Source organism: Pinus tabuliformis, chromosome X, assembly GCF_031772625.1.
Source record: "Pinus tabuliformis cultivar Carrire ecotype Pingquan chromosome X, CPIR1, whole genome shotgun sequence".
Taxonomy (NCBI): Eukaryota; Viridiplantae; Streptophyta; class Pinopsida; order Pinales; family Pinaceae; genus Pinus; species Pinus tabuliformis.
Genome location: NC_142308.1, coordinates 270,209,512 through 270,227,420, shown reverse-complemented (window position 1 = coordinate 270,227,420; position 17,909 = coordinate 270,209,512). Strand labels below are relative to the sequence as shown.

At 39.4% G+C, this 17,909-nt stretch overlaps 1 protein-coding gene across 1 annotated transcript in view; it reads right to left on the bottom strand.

Moving 5' to 3' along the window:
* Window positions 1–1,585: 1,585 nt before the first annotated feature.
* LOC149139426 (P-loop containing nucleoside triphosphate hydrolases superfamily protein) overlaps window positions 1,586–17,909 on the bottom strand; it is a 576,721-nt gene continuing 560,397 nt past the window's right edge. Inside the window, exon 12 of the mRNA XM_089449256.1 lies at window positions 1,586–2,039. Within this exon, the coding sequence (XP_089305382.1) occupies window positions 1,941–2,039 (99 nt within the window). The 3' untranslated portion in view covers window positions 1,586–1,940. The remainder of the gene's footprint in view (window positions 2,040–17,909) is intronic.

Below are 17,909 nucleotides of genomic sequence, written 5' to 3'. Positions count from 1 at the left end.
ATGGACTAGGAAACTTAGTGCTCACCTAGCTAAGAAAAAGCACTTGTGGAGCAATCGTAAAAGCTGGCACATGTTAGGAGGAAAACACCTTTTTTTATGTGTATGCTTGCGACAACTCAATTTTCATTTTTTTTCAAGGAAAACCTCGTGAAGAAACCCCTGAACACCTCTTGGAATTTCATAAATGGTATTGAATGTAAACCTATTGACACTAATTATGACATTAATTACAATGTTGAACCCGATATGGACATTGAGTAAAGGATGCAATAAAGTCAACCAACTTGAGGGTTTGACCCCAATACTTCTTGCATGAAGCTCAAATAATTCAACTAGTGAAACTAACCCACTATGCTAACTTAATATTCATTTTTACCAAGTAGAAAAAATAATATTTTGTGCACAAAATATGTATATATTTTAGAAATTGGTAGGTTATTTCTTTGTAAATAAGACAAAATGGAGATCCTTTATGTCACTATATTTTTAAAATCCTTAAAATCATTTTTGAAAAATTTCATAAATAATCTCAAGAGAGAAAAATTGTCTTTATATTAATGCATGTAAAATGAAGTGTACCTAATAGGCACTCCTTAAAAAATATATATGAGTGATTAAGCAAAAGGTTAACATTTATTTAATTGGTATTGCTTAATGGCGTGATATTATAAAATGGAAAAAAATGGTATTGGAAATTTCTCATAAATTATATTATATCACAAAATAAAAAGAGAATGCTAAAGTATTATTTTCAAATGTTGATTAACTTATCTTTCATCATTGCTTTAACTTATCTTTCATCATTGCTTTAACAACATTAGGAAAGAATGGCACTTAAAATGTATTTGTTGATTTGAACAATTTGTAATATTTCTTATAAAAAACAACATAGGCCATCAACTGCTATAATGAAAGAGAACAATTTATAAAATTGGTATATACAATTTTATAATAATAGTTAATGTTAAGTTTTCTCTACTGAAAAAGAATATGTTAGGTTATATGAATAAATGAAATGGTCACAAAGAGGTTACTTGGTTAAAAATGTTCAAAAACATCATTTAGTTAAAAATGTTAAAAAATTATTATGTTATAGCGCAGAGACCAGATGAGGAAATGGCACATTAAAACAAACATAAGATTTTATTAAATTAATTTCTTTCCAAAACTTGGCTTTACAAATTAATTACATGGCTATTTATTTTGGAGGAGAAAAACTCTCGAATTCCTCAAAGAAAGAACTCCTTCCTAGATATTTGGAGGAAGTTGAGAGAAATCCCCTCAATTCTAGAAATCTATCCTAACTACTTAATCTCCAGCAAATTCTAAGAGTCGCTATAAAATCTAAAATTTTCTAAGATTCTCCAAACTAAATAAATAAATAAAAAATAGGAGATACTCCTACATCATGTTACTTTTTATAATTTTTTCATATTCTTTTGTTAAAATTACTATTTTACAAATAAATTTTGTGTTGATAATTAATATTCTGAATTCCATTTAATTGTAAAATTCAACTACTAATTTATTTAGAATTAGGTCAAAACAATGGAAAATAATAAATATCCTTTTATGAATGCATATAGGAATTTCCGAACTTTCAAATTAAACTTACTAAATGTTATAAGAGTAAATTTGTACACTTACTTTTGTAAATCACAACTTTTTAAATATACAAACCGTTTAACCTAAATAAATTTGTTATGTTTGAACAAACTAATCAAGATAGTCACAATGACCTGACTTCCAATTACAAATGAATAATCTTACTTAGTTTAAAAGGTATTCAAACAACACAAACTACAATAAAACTTGGTTAAATTTAATTGACCCTACATTGTAGACAAAGGTGGCCCATGCACATACCCATTTTATCACATCCCAAAGCTAGCTTTAGAGAAGTTCTCATCAAAATATAGACAATGTACATAGTAGTGCCTTTAATTCTTCATGTATTCCTCAGAAAGTCTCATCCTCATAACCATTTCTTGTTCCTCGACAAGAGAATACCCTGCGTCCATGAGATCTTCAATCTTTTGCTGCAAAATATCATGCAATGAGTTTCTCCATTTCAAAAAACCTCACTTGATAAAGCAATATATATTATTTAACTTCTCATACTAGTTATAAACCATGTGTTTTACCAATATGGAGTGTGAAATGAAAACAACACTTTAAAGTAGAACAACACTACATAATAAGCATGAGATAGATATGCTTTTATAACAATGGGAATAAAAACATTATTGATATGGAGACTTTAAATGTAATTTAATAATGTATTGAATCATAGTAAGATATATTTGGAAACTAATCTCCTAAACCTTGAAAATTTTATAAAGACTACATTTTAAAAACAAAAGCTACATGCATGCATGGGTGTTTTCATGTTTTTGTAATGTCCCAAATGAAAAAAAAATGGAACAGACACTTCACATAAAAATATCATACAATTAACAGAAGATTGCCATGTAAAATTAAACAGAAAAAGATCTGCAATCCCATAACACAATGAACAGGAACAACCTCAACTTTATTATATTAGATAAACTGGGGTTTGCATGCACATACAACCCATATAGCTGAGATAAACTGGTCTCAAACAAATCTACAATAATGTCGTAATCGACCTCCAAAACAAACTAAAAACTAATAAACTGCAACTTGTGAACCCTGAATGGATCCACCAAGGGAAGAGATGAGTGCTCGCCCACTCTCACTGAATCACCCGAGGGTTTCCATCTTGGGGCTACTGTTGAAGTAGAGAACAAGGTTCTCAAACCTCTACACAAGAAACAATATCAAATCCAAGATGTCTCCAAATGATCTCCTCCTCCCCCTTTATAGATCTGATGGATAGATCTCCAAGCCTCTAAGAGCAGCTTATTTTATTATTTTATTATTATTCTAGAATCTCATCCATTGACTTTATCTTAAGTAACATTTACTTTTATTTTATTTCACTTAAGTCACTTTTGGCTCCCTTTTCTCCAATTAATTATTTTTCCTTAATTAAATGACTAATTAAAGTCATTTTAACTAGGCAAAATGACAAATCGCCCACCATACTCTTTTCGGCCACTGGAAGTCTCTTCTCAGCGTCCCATCTTGTAGTTCTTCTCGTTTTGGTTCCAACGAGCTATTACACTGAGGTGTTCTATCAATTAATCTCCTTGGAATGCCACCTCAAGCATAATTAATTAAGTTATGACCAATAATAACGTTGATTGTTGAAAGTTGTCGGAATGTGACGAAACGAAACGCAAACTGTGTAGACGATGGAATATGCCATCAAATCCCATAAAAACTCCTCAAAACTCCATTGGGACCTTGGATGACATATATCTGCTCCACTGACCTGGCCATCTCTTGCCCTGGAAATCCACCTTGGTTGTACTATGAAGAAGAATAAAAATGGGGACATGAAAATCCTCCTGCACCAAGATTGTTTGCCCTCAAGGAATCTAAATCTATGGACCAATCTGGTGGCCTGACGCAACTAAGACCCAGTGTCAGGATCCCATCTGAACCACTGGGTGATGCTCTGCTCCTATGTCAATCCGCCATGAACGGACTCCTCGATGCCCGGATGCCAGACAAATCTTTGACAAGACCTGTCATCAACACATCCTCCTAGATCCTAATACCACTAACAAGGAGCATCAATTCTTCATAGCTCCTCTGTGTTATAGCTCTGACTATGAATGTTGCCCCACCTACTGCGTACCAACTCATCACCTCTCTCCAGTCCAACCCCGTACTCAATCCACCATAATCCAACTCCCCTAATTCCAGGAAGGAATGTTGAAGTGTCGTCGACCTGTATCCCACTACCAACTGTAGCATGTAGTCTCTGACATGTCTAGAGGTCCCTACTCTACTATGCCCCTGACTAATGATATCACACTATCATTAGGATACCAACTCATGATCTCCCGCTAATCTAAGTCATGGACTCCAATGTAAGGAACAAATCTACTATGTTGATGCTGGTCCATGGTGAACTCATGTTGCTCTACCTAGTTGGACAACATTATCCACAGAGAAAACCCTACCTCTCTCCCTTTGATGGGTAAAACTATGCCGCAAGCCCTGTCTATGTACTCCTTGAGAGGGCTGCTGCCTGCAAATGCTGCAGCTCGGCTGCTTGCCACTACATCTGTTTGGACCTCATCAATGGGTAGACCCAAAGATGTATGCATTTCCATCTCCCTCGCTTGATAAGAAAATCCACGCTCCTCTAGGCCACCAATCTCTTGCCAAATTGTCCTGTCATACTCCAACATCTCCTGAGGACAAGTGGCAACGAACACTGTCACCCAGACAACTGTCTATACGTTTGTCTGCTCCTCATCAATTGCTGACCCTAAGGGTGGTTGCTCATCCTCCTCCATCACAGGTTCAACATGAACCTCCAACTGGCTCTCCCAAAAAGGCTCATCATGCACACTGTGTGCCTCATCCTCCTCATCTGACTCATGCTCCACCATACGCTGCTCATGCTGACTCATGACTGGTGACACACTATCCCGAATGTCTCTCCTACGATCCACTAACTGCTCATCATATGAATTTGGCTCGTTTTCAATGAATCTACATGACTCATTATCCTCTATGTGCTTTCTATGTTGAATCATCAGTTGCTCATATGCTCCCTAATCTCCTTCCCTCATGGGAACAATCAACTGCTCCTCATACTCCTCTACCACACATGGATGCATATCTAGGCTATTGTCATCAACTCCACATGACTTCTCGTGCTGCTCTAAGGTATCATCGTATGAACCCATGGATTCCTCCAACGAAGAGTCATAATCCTGACAGACATAAAGAACCCATGGACTCGTCCAACGAAGAGTCCTCATCCTGACAGACATAAAGAATATCTCCCTACTCTACCGTTGTCATCTCCTCAATGTCACTCAAGCATGAGTGGTCAGGTCACCGAGGCCCTTTACAGATGAAGCAAAGTCCCTTCCTCCTCATCTCATTCTTGTTGCATGATCCCCCAAACCTGAGCTGCTCCTCTCTGATCAACTGTCTCCTGAATAACCCAATGTTCTGCTCAACCAACCTCTCGGCTAGTTCATAAGCAACAAGTGATACCAACTGTTCTCTCCTCCAAATGGACAACAATTGAGACTGCAACTCCCAGCAAATGGCATCACGACCTCTCATACATGATGACAAGATGGACTACATGTGTGTTATCACTATGTGAGGATGTTGTTTCCTAATGCTGAAGAAGCATTGGAACATTTGTAAGATCAAACCATCACACTCTAGATCAAACATGACTTCATAAGTCCTAGTCATAGCCATAACTTCTAAAATCTCAAGCTTCTTCCCAAATGTAGAGCCTGCACTGTTGTCCAAGTATCAAAAAGTTTCTATCACCAGTCTGAAAACTCTCTTCATAACATCATCATTGTACGGTTATAGGGGTAGTTAGTCTCATGATGTTACTGAGACAAGATGCAACTAGAAGTCTGACCCCTTCACAAGGTTCCTCCACGAACTTGGGTTATATGAGAGAAAGCATACCTGGTTTTAGAGCCCAAATTAATTTCTTCCCTTCTAATCGGCTCACTTTGGAAAGGAGGGCATCTAGTTCATCAAGTTTGAAGAGAATCTTCCATGCGACCCTCATGTGCTTCAAATTTGTCCTAAGCGCAAGGATCTTGTGTCCAATATCTAGTTCCTTTTGCAAATCTTTTGGTTGTTCATGGGTAAGAATGGCATGGACCTCTCTCGAGAAAGGTCTGCTGGCCAATTTTATTTTCTGATCTATATTGCAGCTCATGGAAGTATCTCTTTGCAGGTTCATGAGGTGTTCTAAAAACTCCATGATTCTGCAAATCGACCAACAAGATGTATGCACTCTACTATGACATCAAACACAATAATGACTTCTGATTACATAGCCAGTTGGCCAATCATCATCCCTAATGCATTTATCGACATTACTAGATGACTGATACATACAAGGTTGGTCAACATCATCAATTCAGACTACTACACCAGTTTTACTGACAAACCCCCCCTTACATGGCACTTAGCCCATGACATCCTAGTAGTTATATGGACATATCATCACCAATGACAATGTTACAAGAGCATAAAACTCAACATTACACTCTCATCATTAGCGTTACAAGGTTTAAGACTTATTCATTAAAACTCTAATAGTAGTTTAAACCCTCTCACTAGCAATTAGGAACATCAAAATGCACTTAACTATACATCACTTAAACTCAACATCATCTGTAATATAAAGATTCAACTTCTGACAATGTTCACAGGCTGGTGGGTTTGTGTGAAGTTTTTGGTTTTATAGTTACAATCATTTGACCAACAGAGATAAAACAACAAAGAGAAATCACAGAGACTTATACAAGCCTGGTACCACTTTAGAAACTTGTTGATGATGGTCTCCGCAGGATCTGGAGATACTCTACTCCTTGGTACAGATGATAAATTTGCCCCAAAAATGGCCAAGATAGAACAATTTGATATGTAAACCAATGTCACTATAGAATTTATGCCTGGAATATGCTTTCTCCAACAAACTCATCCTGGAAAATCTAGGATCAATTATGCCCCTCTCAAAAAGTTGCCTCGGGTATGCAAAATATGGTTCCTTTATAAACCACTACAGGAGTACAGTTCGATTTGGCTGACACAAATACAAGGAAATTGACCCACCATGAGAAAGAAAAAGAAAACTTGGTCTCTGCCAACTAATTCGCTAGTTCCGTCTGACTTTAGCTACACATTGTAGCAACAACGAATCCCTATAATATAAAACAATGAATCCCTGCAATATAAAACAATTATAACACTCAATACTTCTACAACAAGTGTATAGCTTGACCACCCTCTCCATAAACATGCGGCTTATGCACCATTACGTGTAAACACTCAGCCACATGAACTCCTTGGCAGACTAATATACATGTAAAGCTCCTCAATATGCAATCACACACACCTCTATGTTTGCATACTTACATTTACACCATGATTTGGAATTCAATATATTATTTATTAGTGTTGATAATATCGGTATCGGGAAAATATCGGCGAGGGTCCAGAAAATATCTTATCGGCAATATCGGCGAAAATATCGGCAAAATATTGGCAAATATCGGCAAGCATAAAAAATGCATAATATATTCATTTTTTAAAGATTTTTAAACATATAAAGCAATAACAACATGAAATAAACACATTGGCACATAAATATGAAGAAAACACTGATATATATGATGTCAAATAGAAATGATACATCAAAGGCGATACCAAATCCTGTTGATCCCTGATAATTGTCCATTCAAGGACTCAAATGTGGAGAACCAATACAAAATAACATCACATATATAAAAGTATCTCATTATCATGAGTTATATGTAGCATAACAAATAAAACTAGCAGCTATCTATCTGAAATCACTGCCCTCTCCCCCTTTTACGGGAAAACATGATGGGTTGTTTCCCAGGCCTGCCCCTAGTAGTAGGAGGCCCTGACCCTGCCTCTGCACCTAATGTCAAATAATGAGTGCTAGGTATGGGGCTATGCTCTCCTATATCTATAGCAGATGGTGTTGATGCTGATGCTCCCGCAGTGTCCTCCTCCTGCTCCTCCTCTGAGTGCTGTTGCTCCTCTGACTCCGAGTCCTCCTCTTGCTGCCCCTGCTCTAATGGATCATCTGCCACTGGCTCTAACCATGAAGGTGACTCCTCCAAGAGGGGCTCCTCAGACTCCACCCTCCACGGAGACAATACATCAATATTGTCTAAGCTAAGTCACATGACACGAGGACACAAGACACAGAGGACACGTAAATACGAGTATTCAATACGAAACACAACGACCTGGAAACAAGACACGGGGGACACGTTTTATATATATATATATATATATATACCGAAATATAGTTTTTTATCCATATTAAATTGCAGGTTGCAGCTTATCTAATCAAAGTAAAATATAATTACTTCTCAAAGTTCATAGTTCACTTTAAAAAAATAAATAGAATCAAAATTTACTATTTAGAAATTAGAATGTGATATGCTTGGTCTTGATTCTTGAATATTCAATGTTCATTGTTCATGTACAACTTACAAGCACATAAGAAAATAACTAAAGTCTAATCCTACTGATTTCCTCTACCCCTCTTGCGAAAATGCCACAGCTTTCCCTTTCCCTCTAGATGTAGATGCTGGTGCTGGTGGAGTTGGCAGTGGAGTTTGCTATGCTCTAGAAACTGAAGAACTAGAAGTAGGAGCTATAGGAGGTAGACCACGTCCTCTACTGGTGGCAGGGGTAGCCCGGACAGGGGGTGTCACCTGGAAACATTACAATCTCCCAATCCTGAAATCCTAAAAAACTGATAAGTCTGCTGCATTTTGAATGAAATTTAAAATTCTACTTTCTCCATATGAAATCCAATGAGGCCGGAACCACTCTCAAACATCTTGAGTCATTTCATGGTAATGTTATAAAATTTAAGTAAAAGGATGAAAATGGAGATTAAGGAGAATGTCACTTTTACTTTAAGAATTTAACATTACCATGAATAGCATATCAATACTAGGGCCTAGAACGCTCAAACCCTCCTTGGCAGCAACCACATAGCTCTCCCCTTCCTTCTCCAGCAATCAGAAATGAAAATGATATGAAAAAAACTAAAATCAGATTTTTATAGGCCGTGTAGAAATTTTTTACAGTCACTGGGCGATATTTTGGATCATTATGCGATATTTTCCGAAATATCGGCGATATTTTCGGGAGCCGAAAATATCGCGATATTTTGTTGCCGAAATTTCGGCTCGCCGAAAATATCGTGATATTTCCGAATATCGCCAATATTTCGGCGATATTATCAACATTGTTATTTATGCTTAATACACCAACGCTCAGTTATTTATGCTTAATACACCAACGCTCAGATCACACACTGTCGAAACTAATCCTCAAATGAGATCCTTTCCACACTTAATGCTTCGATTGCACAATAATGATAACCTCCCAAAGCGTTCACAACATCAACCTTGACCGTATGTTTGTAAAAAATAGCGGCCCTACGATGTGGTTGAAAACACGTCTTTCTGCAGTCATTACTTTGTAATGACAATACGGACAACATCGCCACCACCCTAGAATCTTCCCTTTGTCAATGGAACGACTGCGTTCTTGGCCAATCACTTGCATTTATTCCGATGACACATTCACCCAATACTTCGACGTTGAATTAATCAACCATCGTTGCTTCGGGAATACTGCAAACAAGATTTACATGTAAACAAATTCTGGTCTTTGGCGCATGCTCGACCCTCAACAATTAACTGACTAGATCTATGTTGAAACACTGCTTTGCAATTTCACTAACGATGGGTGTTTATCCGACGTGGGCACGATTTGACTGATGAAATTCAACTACGGGAAATGAAGGGAGTTAAAATCACGATAGCGACGCCTACAAACTGAAGAATCTAGCCACTGCCAACTCGTCCACCATGAACTAGCCACTGCCAACTCGTCCACCATGAACAGTGATGCCGACAACGATGGATGATGAACTCTGTATTTCCGGCCCTTAGTCCAATTTGCTCACTGTAATTTGGAACTTCCACCACCAACAATCTCGGTCTCTGTGACTCGACTGTGTGCTATACGTTCTTGTCTGGAGGTGTATTACCCTCTCGGCGATGCTTCACGATCTTTAGAATGGATGATCTTTCGAGCGACTCCATGTAGCCACGAAATAAGTCGACCGTTGTCCCCTATAACATTTGCACTCGGCCCTTGTAATTGATCAATTTGTTGCAGATGTAATTTTGGCCCAATGGTGTATCACAACAAAAATTGGCACATAGAATGGCCTTCACTTTGTCATGAACAACGTTTGATCTTCACAATCACCGGACACAAGCACTACGTATGCTTCAGATCCTGGGCATAGGCATAGCAATATCAACTTTGACTCGGTGCCTTCCAAAGTATTTTCTTGGCTCTCCAATAAAATTTTCACCACCTTGAAATTTAACAATGGGCCTTTTAAGCTTTAAAAAAAATGATTGACGACTTCTATCAACTCATCGTTAAGCGAGAGACAAAATCAACAAAACTTCTCTGATCCTTGGTAATAAAAAATTTTGTGGGATGGTCGAGAAAATTTCTCCCAATTTATCGAGGTAATCAAGCAAGAGTTTTATATTTCGTAGAATCACTGCGAAAACCCTCGAATCATAACTGCTGCAACTAAAAACTGAAAAACCTGAACCCACAGGGTGAGCCAAGAACAATGCTCTGATACCACTGTAATGTCCCAAATGAAAACAATTTGGAAAAGACACTTCACATAAAAATATCATACATTTAACATAATATTGCCATGTAAAATTAAACAGAAAAAAGCACTGCAACCCCATAAGACAATGAACAGGAACAACCTCAGCGTTATTCTATTAGATAAACTAGGGTTTACATGCAAATACAACCCATATAGTTGAGATAAACTTACCTCAAACAGATCTACAATAATGCCGCAATGGGCCTCCAAAACAAACTGAAAACCAATAAACTGCAACTTGTGAACCCTGAATGGATCCACCAAGGGAAGAGATGGGTGCTTGCCCACTCTCACTGAATCACCTGAGGGTTTCAGTCCTGGGGCTAGTGTTGAAGTAGAGAACTAGGTTCTCAAACCTCTACACAAGAAACAATATCAAATCCAAGATGTTTCCAAATGATCTCCTCCTCCCCTTTTGTAGATCTGATGGGTAGATCTCCAAGCCTCTAAAAGCATCTTATTTTATTATTTTATTATTATTCTAGAAGCTCCTCGATTGAATTTATCTTAAGTGACTTTTAATTTTATTTTATGTCACTTAATTCACTTTTGGCTCCTTTTTCTCCAATTAATTATTTTTCTTTAATTAAATGACTAATTAAAGTCATTTTTAACTAAGGAAAATGGCAAATCGCCCACCATACTCTCTTCAACCACGTGAGAGTCTCTTCTCAGCATCCCATCCTGTATATCTTCTCGTTATGGTTCCAACGAGCTATTACATTAGGGTATTTCATCAATTAATCTCCCCGGAATGCCACCTCGAGCATAATTAATTAAGTTATGCCCAATAATAATGATGATTTTTGAAAGTTGTCAGAATGCGACAGAATGAAAGGGAAACTATGCGGATGATGGAATATGCCAAGTGAATGCCATCAAATCCCATTAAAACTCCTCAAAACTCCATTGGAACCCATGATGACACAAACCTGTGCCACTGACCTGGCCATCCCCTGCCCTAGAAATCTACCATGGTTGTACTATGAAGAAGAATAAAAATGGGGACATGACAATTTCACATTCTATGATTAAATGATATTTGATTTTTTTTTTTCATTTTATGCATTTGATATCTCTAGAAAATCTAGCCCTTATTTCTAGGTAAAAAGGGTATTGAAATTCCTATTTTGTCATGTATTAAGGAGGCCAAATCACTCCCTCACAGGTGAGTTTTGTTAGAAAATCAGAAAGGCAGAAATATTTTCTTACATAGATAATTACTTGTGATTCTTTTATCTTTATGTTCTTCTTTTTTCTTTTAGCTCATCAAGCAATTACCAAAACAATAACACAAGGACAACATATGTAGGCGGACAACCAAGGAAAAACCCCTATCTAAGGGAAAACCCAGTCAACAATTCTTCCTTCAATAGTTTCTCGAAATAATTCAAGACTCTTTGACCTAGACAAAGACTTCTTCAACACCAAGTCAACCCTCAATCCTTCTGGCGGATGATAACCCTTCAAAAGAAACTTCGACTAGACTATGAAAACTTCGATCTCCCTTGATACACCTCAGTAGTGAGAGATAGTTGGCCCAAAATTTCGATCTTGGTGTCTTCTATCTTCCTCCAAAAACTCACACTCATTTCCAGCTCTCCTTCCAGCCCTAATCCAACTTCACACTTCCCAGCTTCCAGTGGCAGATATGGAACTATATGTGAGAGTGTGAATTCCTCCAAATGAATTCGAACTACCTTGTATATATAGCCTTCCAGTGAGGTTGAATTACCCTTCTTGAGGTCGTCTTGGTGTGGAGGAGACTAAATTCATTTTTGACTCAAATAATTCTTTTTACATGATTCGAAAGCCCAAGAAGGGTCTCTTTTAATGCACAATAACTCTAATGACTCAGAACAAATCCTAGAAGTCCTCAATGGGGACTTTGACCTAAAACATGATGACCCAAGCATGAAACCCATGCTTTAATAAGTCATAATAATAAAAATAAAAATACTTTCTTCATTCTTTTGATAAGTACATATCATTGTGACTCAAATACATTTATGAAGACCTAACCTAGTAACATGTTTCAACACTCCTGCTTAACTAGGGAGGTATTCATAAGTGAAAGTACAAGGAAGATCTCCTAACACATAAACCATGAAGAATTTAGGCACCACAATTCCATGGACTAGATTCCTGACCAAGGCAATCTATCCAAGGTCCTCCAATAGTTTAGGCACCACAATGCCATGGACTAGATTCCCGATCAGGGCAATCTATCCAAGTGTGTTAAATTTGGCAACTAGAGCCAAACTCCATGTGGATCATCTTATTTATGGCAACTGATATTTTTCTTGGATCCCTTTCATCGAGAGGTGTAGGATTGACCTAAAGATCATCCGATTCCGATAAGTATTCATGGAGTTATGAATTTATTTGTGTTATAAGACAATTCGTCAAGGTTGGCTAGCAACTAAATAACACCCACATGTGCTCAACGTTTTAGTATAAAAGGAGATGACATGAGGGTCATTACACACATTTCACTCTTGATTTCTCTCCACTTGTTCTGGGTTTTAGTGGAAGAGAAATCTAAGAGAGGAAGCCCTAGACGCAGTAGGGAAGAAGCCCTAGCATGATCTATGCATGACCTAGCCATAGTCCTAGATGACCTACGCAGTCCTAAGGAGGATGAATTCAAGGGAGGAGACCCCTACTTCTATACGCTGCCTAAAGGAGTCTAGCCGTAGTCCAAGGATGGAGGAATAACACAATGGAGGAGGCCCTACTCACCGTCCTTATACGCAGACCTTATCTGCCCTAACCGCAGGTCTGTTCAAGCCCTAGCCGCAGGTCTATTGAGGTGTCTTGGGTGCAAGAAAGGGCAGTGTATGACGCTATATGGAGAGGCCTAAACGCAGGTCCTATGGTGTTGTTCTAGAGTGCCCTAGACACAGTCATGGGAAGGGTCATACGCTATCTCAAATGAGGCTATTTGTTTCAGCAAGGAGAGGCTTAAAGGAAGACTCTATACGTTGTCCAATGAAGGCCTAAAGATCGCTAGCCGCAGTCAATGAGTGGAGAGCTAGCCGCAGTCCTTATGGGGTTGACTATGGGATAACATTGAGGCTACAACAGTGTGCTCTAACAAACAGAGTTGGAGCCGCATGACAATGTGTGAAGATAGGTAGGATTGTGATGGCCTAACCTAGAGGCTGCTCAGAATTCCTATGCAGCAAATAGAAAAGTTCAGGAAGGTACAATGATGGCATGGTACAAGAATACAACAATGGGACAAGAACAACGTTGGGACAACAGCAATAGCATGATGCTGCAAGCACATTGGGTAAGGTGCAGTAAGCACACAACAACAAACTTGGTGCTGCAAACACAAAAGGGACAACAAGAAATCATAGTAGCAAAAATGACTAACAATAGGATAGCAGTATGAAAAACATGAAATGGCAATGCCACTAACAGTGGGACAGCAGTGCTAGTAGTGTGACAGCATGGTGCAACAATGCCACATGGGACATTAGTGGCAAGCATGGTGCAGCAATGGCATATGGGGCAGCAAGTACATGGTGCAAAAAGGTGCAACGATGGTACTTGGAACAACAATGATACTTGGTGCAGCAATGATACTTGGCGCAACAATGGTTCATGGTGGAGCAATGGTACATGATAAAGTACAGTGATGGGTACAGTCATGATTGGTGAAGCATGATGAGATGCAACATAGTGATGATGGGTGCAGCATGGTGGGGTGCAACATGATGATGAAGCGCAGAACAACGACAGGTGCAGCATGGTGATGGAGTCACCTGGGAGAATCAGTTGAAGCAGCTTGTCCTCAACTGAGTTCAGCTACCTCATGTATCATCTATTTAGAGATGATGTATGCTCTTATTTAGATACGTCAAAGTGTTGACTTTTGTTGTACATGTACTCTCTCTCTCTCTCTCTCTTTGTTGAACTAGTGAAGAACATATAAAAAGAATTGATCAAGGGTTTCCTCACATTTGATTTTGTCCCTAGCTAGCGCCACATCTTGTGTCCTCTTGTCTTGGCTTGTCTTCTGCGATCTATATTTATGTTCTATCTGCAGTTTACTTTAATGCTGACGTGATTGCTAATCTGGAAAAGATATTGAGCTAACTGTGAAAATTGAAATAAATTGCTCTAAGCATAGCACATACCTAAAATTAACATGGTATCGAAGCTGAGGTGAAGACAAAGCCCAGGCAAGAGTGAAAGAGAAATCACCGAAGACAGTTGGGAAAGGACAATAGGATCAGTGGATTCGTCATCCCTCTTCAAATTCACCAAAGGTGAAGTCGAAGCAGAGAATATTATCAGAATGGCACAGCGGAAGCTTCTGATGGCCTACCTACATATCACTTCAATGGGAAGTCCGGATCTAAGGGTGGAAGGAAAGTAGATGCCTTGTCTGTAATAAGTTTGGCCATTATGCGAAGGAGTGTTTGAATGGCAGGGACACATCACTTGATGAAGACAACAATCATTCCTGGGACATCTTCAATGATCGAAGGAATGACAGGTAATGCAAGTCATCAAGGAAATAGCCGACTCTTCGAAGAAAGCAAGGAACCCCAGGTATGAAGAATCAAATGTTGTTTCTAATAAGATAAAGAAGCATTTTCTCATATTGGCTCTCTCCTCCAGACTCTTTGGGAATCTGGCTTATTAATTGTAGTGCTTCAAGGCACTTCATCAGATAGAAGGGTGCTCTCTCTAATTTGGTAGAGATGGAAACAATCGTGGGATTATACTTGGAGTCGATGCCACCTATCTCGGAAAGGGTGTAGGGAATGTTACCCCTCAATTGGATGAGGGTAACTCGATTCATTTACGAGAATATCTTTATGTACCTGATTGCAAGAAGAACCTGGTGTCCATTTCGGTAATGGAAATCAAAGGTTTCAGGGTGGCATTCATCGATGGAAAGGTACGTGTTTGAAAATAGAATTTTCAAAGATGCTTTTACTCATGGGTTTAGGATTGGAAATTTGTATCAAGTTGCAGGATGGTCCATTGGGGACCATGTTAGTTGACACATCTCATCTATAGCACCGGAGGTCTACTTTATGGGGCCCTACCTAATGTGAGTCAAATGGTGACAGGGATGCCTGAATTCAAAAAGAGCATGAAGGTACATATCTGAGATGTACCGAAGGAAAATCTTACAAGGGGACCATTCCCCTCATGTAGCAGGTCCACAGGCTTGGAATGGGTTTGAGATTCATGATCGGGAATCTCATGTATGCAGGTGGAAGAAAGCCCTCTATGGCTTGAAGCAAAACACCTCGGGCATAGTATGAGAGGATTGATAGCTTTCTGATGAAGTTGAGATTCACTAGGAGTGAAGCCGATCCAAACCATTGCTTGAAGGTTGTGGCTAATAGACCTCTCATACCGACACCTTCTGAGGACGACCTCTTTCTGACAGGTGCACGCCCTCTCATTTGCAAAAGTAAGAGGGAGTTGGATTCCGGATTTGGAATGATAAACTATAAGCCCGTGACTACCTCGATGGAGCTTAAACTTTCAGAAGTTATGTGGTAGTAATGTCGAACCAGATTTGGAAATGCCTCTGAGTTTGATAAACTCATTCGCATTGATGTTCTTGGTGAACTTCTGTCCGAACATATGTTTTGTAGTTAGCATGATGAGCTCATATATGGTTGAGCCTCACTGGATTGGTGCCAAGAATCTTCTAAGATATCTTCGGGGCACAATCTCTCATGGATTGAGATACACTGCCGGAAATGTGAAGCTGCATGATTATTCGAATGCTGACTGAGTAGGTAGAGTGGAGGATCGCAAGAGCACTTCTGAGTGCTGGTTCTCTTTGGGTTCTGCTTCGATATCCTGGATGAGTAGGAAGCAGAAGATAGTTGCTTTGAGCACCGTTGAAGCCGAATACATAACTACAAGTATGATCTCGTGTGAAGCTTCCTAGTTGTGGAAGCTCTTCAGTGAGCTGTTTGTACACATGATGGATACCACCGTGATCTTCTGTGTCAACCAGGGGGAATTCCACTGTTGAGGAGTCACATATTCTCTGATTCCTCCAGCATATAGACATCAGATTCTACCTTATATGGGATATGGTACATCGATGAGCGAGAAGGCTCCATCGCATTGGGACTAATGTGCAAGTCACAAACATTCTGTCAAAGCCCCGAGGAAAGGTCAAATTTGTGACTTTTCGAGAACAACTTGGAGTTGTTGAGAGACCCTCTTATGAGGGTCTTGCATGATGCATGCATTGAGCTCTGGGAGAATTGGGGCTTGGGGTACTTCTTGGAGCAACAAGCGACCATAAGGCGACTCACCCTCCCCTAATGGTGCGCTGTGTACAGGGTGAATAGTTCAGCCTTTCCCTGTGATACCCTGTGGTGACTTATGGACAGGATGAGTGGTTCTCCTATCGAGGCATCCTACCCATGCAGTCTGAGACTCATGGGAAGTACCTCTCATCTAGCCAATGAGTAGGGAAATGGGGTTAGGGACCATAGTAGTACTATCGTTGGACGCATCGCTGTATCTACCGTACTCCCTATGCTAGGATGACCTCCATTGATCTGGGATCAGTATGAGTGGTTTGAGACACTCACTTTTGATATTGATCTGGGATGAATGAAATTGACTTCAAGTCAGTAAGAGTGATATGACTCACTCTCTTGGAACTGATCTGGGATCAGTAAGAGTGGTATGACACACTCTCTTCACATGGAATTGACGTCAGGTTAGTAGAGAATGGTATGAGACATTCTCGATCAATTCTTCTTCTTCATGGTTCAGCAGAGAAGAGCAGTGCAGGGCACTGATGGCAGAGATAGTATAATCAGACAGATGGATCAACGGATGAAGTTCTCCCTAGTTGAGAGAGAGTGTTAAAATTGGAAACTAGGGCCAAACTCCGTGTGGGTCATCTTATTTATGGCAACTGATATTTTTCTTGGATCCCTCTCATCGAGAGGTGTAGGATTGATCTAAAGATCATCTGATTCCGATAAGTATTCATGGAGTTATGAATTTATTTGTGTTATAAGACAATTCATCCAGGTCGGCCAACAACTAAATAACACCCACATGTGCTCAACGTTTTAGTATAAAAGGAGATGACATGAGGGTCATTATACACACACTTCACTCTTGATTTCTTTCCACTTGTTCTGGGTTTTAGTGGAAGAGAAATCTAAGAGAGGAAGCCCTAGACACAGTAGGGAAGGAGCCCTAGCATGATCTACGCATGACCTAGCCGCAGTCCTAGATGATCTACGCAGTCCTAAGGAGGATGCCCTAACGGAGTCCTAAGGAGGATGAATTCAAGGGAAGAGACCCCTACTTCTATACGTTACCTAAAGGAGCCTAGCCGCAGTCCAAGGATGGAGGAATAACATGATGGAGGAGTTCCTACTCACCGTCCTTATACGCAGACCTTATCTACCCTAACTGCAGGTGTACCTAGCCCTAACCGCAAGTCTGTTCAAGCCCTAGCCGCAGGTCTATTAAGGTGTCTTGGGTGCAAGAAAGGGCAGCGTATGATGCTATATGGAGAGGCCTAACCGCAGGTCCTATG